The sequence below is a fragment of the Rhizophagus irregularis genome, chromosome 15 (genome assembly GCF_026210795.1).
Source record: "Rhizophagus irregularis chromosome 15, complete sequence".
In the NCBI taxonomy this organism is placed as follows: Eukaryota; Fungi; Glomeromycota; class Glomeromycetes; order Glomerales; family Glomeraceae; genus Rhizophagus; species Rhizophagus irregularis.
This window is the reverse complement of record NC_089443.1, coordinates 1,207,414-1,217,871: the sequence shown is the minus strand read 5'-3', so window position 1 is coordinate 1,217,871 and position 10,458 is coordinate 1,207,414. Positions and strand designations below refer to the sequence as shown.

Genomic DNA, 10,458 nt, shown 5'->3' with positions numbered 1-10,458 from the left:
TGATCTTAGTTGGTGATGATATTTTGACAATAATTTCTTTTTTCATATTGTTTGTTTTTTTTACATGTAACGTTAATCTTCACGTTTAATAAATTGAATAAAATCTGACGCGAAAAAAAATCAGTTACGAGTTGACATGTGATAATGTTATTTTTCTGTTTACTGATTTAAACTAAATGATCGATCAAAAAATTGGTCACAACTTTTAATAATGCAAACAAAGGGCATGTAAATAGGATGTAATATGAAGATCGAAAGTCCTGGATGATCACTTACGTTAGCGTTAATGCGTAATCTATCATATATGTCAATTAGTGTGTCATCAGTTATTTATTTCCAATAATAGTGTCTGTAAGAAATAGGAAGTCACAATAAGTACTTTGCCTACCAATGGATTTTTAATGAATAAATTAAATTAAAATCATATAATTTAATTATATAATATTTGATGAGGATACTTTTCTTGGCAATAATTCGGTATAAGCATAAACCAAATAAAAGTAAATATCAGATATTTATTTTTATCGTAAAAAGAAAAAAATGAATAATGATCGAAAAATCCATCGGAATATCCAGAAATCCTAGTGTTGATCAATTATGCCAAAGTTAATCGTAACAGGCAAAAATGGGTTAATGCTAAATATTCATAACGGAAATTATTGAAATTAGAATTTGCCCTTATTACTAAATAAATAAGATGATACGAATCTGCTAAGTTGGCCCGCGCAAATGACGGATTGAATCCAATAATCCGGTTACTAAAATATTTTTAACAGTTACCTAATATAAAACTCAACGGGGACAGATTTTTTGGATACGATCACTACTTTATATTTAGTGAATCGTATACTTCGAAGTTATATTATCGCTGTTTTGACCTGGTAATTTATTTTATTATAAAGTGATTTGCACAATTATGAAAAGACAAGAAATGGCTTTCGGCGAAATGTACCGTAACCTTTTGAAAATTGCGAGTGATCTGAGTGTATAAATGACCACATATAGATAGCCGAAAATCTCTAATTTTTAAAATAGTAAAATAATTAATCACATGTTACGCCCCATGAATATAATGAGCCGCAACGTTATCCGAACCTGGCTCAGGCGTAGGTCGTCGTGGAATTCCAGGGGATTTTCTGCGATTAAACCGGGTCCGGATGATCGGCAATCAGGAATTCGGCTCCGTTTTTCGCCTAACTACACCATTATCAGGGGATATACCCATTTATTTCATGGGAAGAGGAACACTAGGGGTTTATTTCCTTTCGGAAAAAACCCAACTCCCATGAAATAAATAATACTTAATGAATAAACTCACGGTGACATAAAATACTATAAATAAAAAATTATTTGCATGTACTGCATACTGTATTTATTTAAATCTAAATAAAAAAAAGTTTGATTATTTATATGATTTTCTTCTGATATCTTTGTTTAGCAGATTTCTCGTACGGTCATACCAATAAATGACTTGAATTTATATCTTTTTCAACATATTCAATATACATTACAGCAAGATTATATTGAGCTATAACATTTTCTGAATTTGTTGCTCTGTAATATACCTACTATAAAATGTTGATTAATAAAAAAGTGAAATATAAATTCTTATATATATGAGATTTTATTTTTTTTATAAAGAATTAAAGAATTAGGACTACATATTAAAATTTTACTACGTGTTTAATTTATCTTAAATTCATAATTAATCTTAAGTCATAATATTATTAAAAATTAACTAATGCGATATGAAACTAATAATTATACTAAAACTATCTTAAAATCACTAACTTAAATTATGAAAAATTTTCTTAAAAATTATCTGTAATGGACGATGATTTAGAACTACTTATGTGATTACTGTGATTGATGATTTAATCCAGTGACTAAATGTTAACCAATCCGTTTGAAAGATTTGGAAAAGTTAAATTGGTTAGAGTGAATTCATTAGTGCCTATTCAGCTCTTTAGATGAAAGGACCTAAATGAATTTGGATGATGGCGCACAAGAATGGACTAAATTTGGCTAATTAAAGTTGCTTGAAACGTCTTGATAATTCATGAAATGTTTTATATTAACCAGTATATCGATATTACGAGGGAAATAGTATACCTATAGTATTTATAAATAAGAAATTACAGTTAAATATTCAAATATTTTATTTTATTTTTTCCCAAAAATGATTCGTTCTCCCATTTTATCGCGTAAAATTTTAAATCTCGCGATATGCTCGTACATAACGTTTCTGATATCTGAGTGTAGACAATTGATAAATCATTAAGTTAGTCTGACTTTTATTTGAAACAAGATTGCATCACCCGCTCATAAATTTCCGTACTTACTTCTACTCAGTATCCTAATTAATATCATACAGCAAATGGTATACATTTACAAAGGAATAATATAAATTTCCCCATGAAAACTTCCAATGTAAAAGATCTTCCACGAAAAATTCTTGCGGATTATTTCATAAATTCCCCATTGATTCCCATCATATCTCTCCAGAGAAGGGTTCCATCGTAACAATCAAGGTATTATCTGGGATTAAAATATATAGTTAATTTTAAAAATCATTAACATTTATTTATATTGGAATAAAAATGCGTCAAAGAAATTATATACTTCCATCAACATACCTGATTAATTTAGGAAACATTTCATGAATTATCACGACGTTTCATGACAACATTATCTAGTCCAAGTTAAGTCCATTTTTGTGTATTATCATTATAAATTCATCTATGTTCTTTCATCCAAAGAGTTGAATGGACACTACTGAATCCACCTTCACCTAATTTAATTAATTCCAAGTAATCAGGAGTTTAGCGATGTTTCGTCGTACGGGATGGATTTATTTATCAATATCTTTATTAATCGATGACCGATGAGAAAGTTTGTTATATTCGCGAATTCAATATCTACGACCTGATGAGAAAGTTTCGTTATATTCACGCCATCCGACAAATTTCATTTTCTTGTTTTTGTTATGTCGAATCCTCGCGTCGGGGACGATCAACAGTCATCTACAAAAAACCATATTTCTCAAAATTTAAAAATTATTAAGATCTACTTTGACGTTCCCAACTTTTGACCGACCGTATTTAAATAAATTTTGTTACAAGGGATTGCTATTCCGATAAAACGTGGGGCTACCCATAAATGGGATATCCATGCAACCCCTAATTTATATCAAGTAAACAAATAGCAAGGTCAATTTAATATTTCACGTGCATGATTACTATTCTTCTTTCTTATGACACTTTTAAGGTTAATCGATAAAATGGGTTTATGTTTTTTTGGTTAAAATATTTGGATAAACGGTTATAAATTTTTAATAAATATAATAGAAAAGGAAATTATTTTGATATAAAAGAAACAAGGCAGTTCATTGAAGTTACTTTTCAATTTTTTGAAATGAACATATTAAAAAGAGTTAACTCAACGGGTGTTTTCTTTTCTGTTATTCATGAAAGACATATAGTTGAGTTGACATAAATGTTCTTATAGAATTTTTTTGATTTTTGAATGGAAGTTTTTAATTGTATACGCTCGTCATTACTAATTACACAAGGGCAACGAATATTCTATGGAAGCTCCCGTTGAAAGAATAAAATACAAAAACTTTTTAGGTTTTTGTAAATAAACGAAGATGCGCGATATTTGCCAAACACTTTATTTGAATTGATGTGAACATGATAATAATTAAGAATTACTTTAATAAGTTGATATTTCAAGGGACCCAAGAATAGACGGTGTAACCTTATGAAACTGCAATAAAATCTTTATAATTTTATTTCTTACAAAATAAATGCACTCTTTTGATCTTTTGATAACCTAATATGATAATCTATACGTTGGCAACGAAACATTCGAATTTTAGATTTTCAAATCTCGAATTTTCGAAGGAAAATTAGCGTAAAATGTATACGTAGTAAATATACATATAAAATATATGAAAATATAAAATATATTAACATTTTTACAATGCAAATATATTAATAACTGTTTTTCTGATTATAAGTTTTATTATATTATACGATGTTAAATTTTATTTTAAAAAAACTCAAGATTCCTGAAAATAATATTAAAAAAAAAACAATTCTATTTCGTCTGATATCGTTCATTATTTTTTCATTCATTTCTTTGATACAATAATTAATTTTTTTTTTCTTTGAAAAAAAAAAAAGATCTTGATGCATAAATAACTTACTCCAATATGTAAACTTACAATTAGAACATTTAATAACCGGAATAAAGGTTTTTTAATTTTGGTAAACAAGAGCTCCTTTCAAACAAGTCCAAATTAAACTTTCATTATTCATTCAATCATTGATACGTTTCCTTTTTTTATATAAAGATTCATCACTTTTAAAAGAATTAAAATTCTTTAACTGAGTTTAAACTCCGATTGATTTTAATTACATGCAGATAATTTTAATACCGAGAAACAACATTAATTACAATAAATAATACAATGAATATTTTGTTATTACTTTAACCGTTTATGTAAAAGCCGTTTCCATGTCACACTAAAAAAAAGAATAATAATAAATAGTAATAATAGTTTGGGACATTCAAAAGTTTTCATTTTGATGTACGTAATTTTCAATAATTACTCATTAGGATTTTTATCTTTCATAAAAAAAAAAACTGTTAGTACTAATCTAATATTGGAATGCATAGAAAGATATTTGTTTATTATGTTACGCCAACTTAACAAAGTCAATTACCCGTTTATAAGTCTATTGATGCAGTAAATTCCTTTCATTTTACTAAAAAGTAAGTAAATGGAACTTCGATCAACCTGAAATTGTGGATCATTTGATATCAAATTTTTAATAGTTACGGTTATTTTATGGGTTAAAAAAAATTCTCATTTATTTTTAATTTATATATACGGTATATATACATTATTATTATTATTTTCTTTACATAAAAATTATGTATCACGTGAAAAGAAATTCATGCTGTAAAATTCTTCGAAAATAATTATTATTCTTTACTTTTTTTAGTTATAGTATCAAATATTAAGTACCATAATGTCTTAAAATTATTATGCAAAGTCGATTTTTTTTTTTGTTTTCTTAGTAATTTCATAATTAAAGCCACCCATTTACGTATTTTTAATTTTTAAATATCGCCAGTATTTTTATTTAACGGTCGCTTGATAAAACAAGAGTTTCGGTTATAACCTGTCATAACCCGGTTTTTACCTGTTTGGTCAACTAACCGGTTTAATCGTTAAAAACCCGTTCAACCTAGCAATTTAACAGTTAAAATATAATATACTATATAACTTACATATCAATACATGTCAAATTTGAACATACAATAATTATTAAATCAATCACGTAATATACATAACATTTCATTTCATCCTTAAAATAAAGTTTTGTTTATATTCGTTCAGTTTACAAAAAAAAACTTTAATATAAAGTGAATTATGCAATCCAAAATTTTTGTTATATTAATGACAAAGTAACACAAAAAGGCCTAAGTAGTGCACTATGCTCCACGCTATCTTAGATTAATGTTAATAAACTAAAAAAACACTGTTAGTATGATTGGAACAAGGTGGAAGAGAATGCTCAATCAACCACTTCCATACTCCATAAAAAAAAAGCTTCTGGAAAGAAATGATACCCGAGCCACAAAATCTTCTGGAAAAGAAATGATATCCGAGCCACATATAGTGTTCAAGAAGACAGGAATGGTCCTTTGGGACACCAAACATAGGAGTCAGGTATTCTCACCATTATACTGCTCCAACAAAAGTGCAAAAATAAGATGATGAGAGGACAAAATTTTGGATGGGGCCTTTTAGTATATACTGTAGTTATTCAAAGAAAAATTTTTCCCCACAAAAGATGGTTCATTCATTCCAAATTAAGATGTGTCATCCCGACTATTTCCGATTTAAACTATATTGAAATAGTTATGCGCTCATTTTTATGATAAGTTTCGCAACGGGCGTTACTTTAATTATTTTATTTTTTTTTTAGTTGTTTGTTGATTTTAATTAGAAACGTTTATTAACGTTTCTTTAATTTCTTTTTTGTAGGTTTCGGGTTCTTAAAAATTCAAAAAGTGTACGAATGAAAAGATTTGATTGTAAAGAGCAATTAATTATACGTATTTATTTAATTACTTTGTGGATTAAATTGTCATTTTAAAACGTCTAAGAAAAATGATGAATGATATTGATGATACGCAAAGGAGATTTAAAATAGACCAATCAATGTTGTAACAACTGCAATTAATAGTCCAATGGATTTCACAATCTTTAACTGATTTATTTTGGCAATTTTGATTTTGAATGTTAGACATATAAAGATTCAAATCCGTACACAATGAGACTAGAAAGGTTTTGATATACTCATATATATATACAATGAACAATAAAAAAAGGAATAGAAGCTTAAAGGAAATAAAAACTAAGGTAACCCCATAAAAATTAACAAGTTTTTGTGACACAAATCACAATGAACTTAGTTTTTTTTAATAAATCTGCGCCGCGGATAAATTTGGGAGTCGCTGTACGAGTTGCGTTACAATATTTACTAATTATTGAACAGTATTTATTATTTATTTATTTCACAATTCAAAAATGGCGTAGCAAATTTTTTAGCCTTATTTAAAATCAATACATACAAATTTCAAATGCGCTCGCTCGATTGAATATTAAGTACAACTTAGGATTTTAAAACTAAAATTTTTTTTTAAACCGTAAATATTTTTTAATTTTGTTTCTTGGCAAAATTGCCAAATTTAAAGAACGCTATTTATAATATAAACAAATTAATTATTAGTATTATTTATTTCATGGGAGTTTAAAAAAAAAAATATTTATACCTTTAATTTTAAATAATTTTTGGCTGATTAAATTTTTCTACTATATCATTTTTTTTAAAAAAATTCAAATTGTGTTAAGAATTATTCAGGAGCGTCATTCATTAAATTTAACATGTGATTAAATTTTAAACTAAAATTAGAATTTTCCCGGCTATCTCGCTCGTAATTTTCAAAAATTAGTATGAAGGTAATCATGAGTGACACTTAGTCACTTAGTGCGACAGGGGATTAAAAATGAAAAATATTGTAAGCAACTTTTATTATGTGAACTTAATTCAGTTTGCGATTTTTGGTCTTGTCGGTTTATTTCAGCCGAAATAGCGATTTTAAACCAAAAAATTAAAATTAAACAAAATAGGATCATATCCCCAATCTAAAGGAATAGTCGTTATAGTGATACAGTACGAAACTTAAAGCGGGCCGGAGCTAGAAAGTTTTAAAATATGTTAATGTGGGCCAAAATTATAAAAGATCACATGACATAATTTCGAATATTTTACAAATAATTCAGTGGTAAATCTTTGTTTGAATAATCAAACTTTCATTTGGACACTGCTCAAAAAGCGAAAAAAAGGAAATAAATGATTTAGAATGTTATGATAATATAAAGATCGAAATGATTTTATGTATCGGCAATTATCGTAAAAATATCGTTTATTACCATTAATTCCTTAATCGAAAACGGTTGATATGATTAAAATATTCACTTTTTATGTTAATTGTAATTGTACTTAATAAATTATATTCTTTTAAACACCTTGCATTTCATTGTGTTATATAAAATAAAGTTTGGTATAAAAAATCAATATCACGTTTGACGTCCAACAGATAAGTATTAGCAACACCGATGATTTAATATTATCGCATTTGGTTTAGAAAAAGTAAATGTGAAAATATATTACAAGTACCCTTCTCTTCGGTCTTAGCAATATTTTTTATTACTTTACCTGAAGCGCCAGAAATAAACTCTAAAAAAAATTTCCGAAAATACTGAATTTTATATTACTAACATATTATATATTTTAACATATATAAAAACGGTGAAAAAGTAAAAGGTATACAATGAAAAGATTTTGGCTTAGCGTATTGCGATATGTAATGTAATGGCATGTTCAAAAAAGAAACATATTAATATATTAAATTTATTCGTCTCTAGAATTTCGTATAAAAACGAACGCGTCAGTTTTAGAGGATTTGCTGGAAGTATTGGTTTAGGAGTTTGCAAGTGGTAGTGCATTTTTATTTGTAATAACAAGATGCATCTACGCTTTTCTTTTCTCGACCCTTTCTAAAGTTTTGCGAAAAATGTCATGTTAGCGACACAATAGATAAGAGACAGGATTATTAAAAAGTATCAGCTACTATTAGTTTAATCACTTCAACAAATTTATAATAATTTACGAAAACAGTTTGAAAGAACGAACAAATTTCGTGATTTTAATTAAATATACAAACAGAAATTGTTGCTATAACTATGTTGTACTAACTGAATGAAATTTATTACATAAATATAATATAATATAAAAATTATTTACTTTGGATCCATTCAAAATCTTTAAAAGTAATTCCATTCAAATTATCGTCATATTTTTTAACTATTCCTTCTGCTTTACTTTTTTCTATTAAATCGTAATAACGTCTCATTGTATTAATCGCATGAAAATTTAAATTATCTTTATCTTGTATAATTTGTAATAACATGGGATGTCTACCTTTCCAATTATCAAAAAATAATTTTAAAGATTTCAATTCAGGAGCCTCATAAAGTTGAAATTTAAATCTAAACAAATTAATCGGAGATGATTTTGCCAATGTTTCAAAAAAATTATCCCAATGAACATATGTGTTCAAATAACTATTATCAAAATTAAAATATAATCCCATTAAATCCTTACAATTAATTAATAGTTTTTCCAAATGTAAAAAATCTACATATCTAGGGAATTTTAGATATTTTAAATTTGGACAACTTTGAGAAATAGTATGCATAATTATCCCAATATCGCAATCATAAGGATAAAAGTCATCAATTTTTAGTTCAATAAGATTCCCACCTGAATTCTTAATTATATTCATTAAAATTCCGTGCTGAATACCACTAGTTTTTAATATTTGCAAGTGAGGTAAAGATAAATCTTTTAAAACATTCCAATTCGTATAACGATGGTAACTATCATTCAATACTAATACTTTTAAATTTACAAAAGAAAAAACAAAATTTGTGATAGGTTGTTTTGTCAACTTAAGATATAAGATATTATCCGCATGATTAGCCAATGTCTGTTCAAGATTCTTACAATACGATCTTTCAGAATAATACTCATTTAATAAACGAATTTTTACTAAATTCTTTGATGTTTTAATTAATCTAATAATCTCATATTTGTTATTACTTGCTCCAATAGAAAGTTCCAATTCTCTAATTGATTTAAATACTTCAATTAATCCAGGTAAAACATTTAAATTTATTTTAGCATTACAACTAAGAAATCTAATTTCTGAAAAACATTTGTCGACTCCAGGAATAAGATGTAATTGACGATCAAATTGATAAGGTATATAAAGGTGTGTAAATTTCGTATTTTCATTAATAAAAAGATTATATATCTCATCTTTAATAATTTTAATTTTAGATTTTTTATCTACCGTTTTAATTATTCTTTCAATTTCATTTATATTGAAATGTTTACAAAAACTAATATAATCAAATAAAGGTCTTTCATATGATGAATTCATTAAATGTTTAAAACGTATACTTAAATTTTCTTTTGATTTTTCTGATAAATGTGAGATAATTACTTTTAATAATAATTTTTCGTTTCCACTCTTTAAATATTTCCAAGGATTTTTCCATAAAATTGGAATAATAATTTCACTCCATGTTTTATTAACTAAAAGACATGAACGAAGAGCGTTTTCATCATTTTGTAACTCTTCCGTTATTAAATAAAGAACATCTCTGTATAGTTTCGACATTTTTTTTTTTTTAAAAAAAATTTTTTTTTCTCCTTTTTAAAATGAGTACAAAAATGAGTAGTACAATTTTATTTGTGACAAATTATATCAGACATGCATATTACCCATGTGATAATCATACATGCGTCATACAAATGATACAACTGATAATTTTGTAACATAGTCTAAACCTTTTTTCTTGATTCTAAACATTTTAGTGATAGTACCATTCTGTCAAAAAGAATTTTGATTTCAACCACTGCCCTATAACCTGAACAATAACACGAAGTTAACCAAATTTGTAATAGCTAGAACGTCAAGTTAAATAGTAAGAATGAAAGTAATTATAAGTGGACCACGGAGAATTTTCGTTCAAAAGATTCCTTTGTTCATTTAAAGAATGATAGAATACTATTAGTAGTCTTTTTTCGAATAATAGCAAATCATAAATCAACAACTTAAAAAGAAGTTTTCAATATCATAATTCGTTTACAACGTAATTAATCTTCCGTAGTAAGTTTAAATAATCCTTAATAAGAAATATAAATTATACAAAATTAGGCAAGACATACTATGTGCAATAGAATTTGACACGTACAGTACATAATTACACAACATTTTGCATTGCTCATCGATCGAGACATAAGTATT

The 10,458-nt window shown here is 26.5% G+C and overlaps 1 protein-coding gene across 1 annotated transcript; it reads right to left on the bottom strand.

Annotated features, from left to right (window-relative positions):
* Window positions 1-8,114: 8,114 nt before the first annotated feature.
* On the bottom strand, window positions 8,115-9,828 carry OCT59_007012 (uncharacterized protein; the record flags this gene model as incomplete). The annotated part of the gene is made up of 2 exons (XM_025333102.2): window positions 8,115-8,140; window positions 8,388-9,828. The coding sequence occupies 2 exons, from the start codon at window positions 9,826-9,828 to the stop codon at window positions 8,115-8,117; spliced, it is 1,467 nt and encodes a 488-aa protein (XP_025187720.2).
* Between the last annotated feature and the right edge of the window lie 630 nt (window positions 9,829-10,458).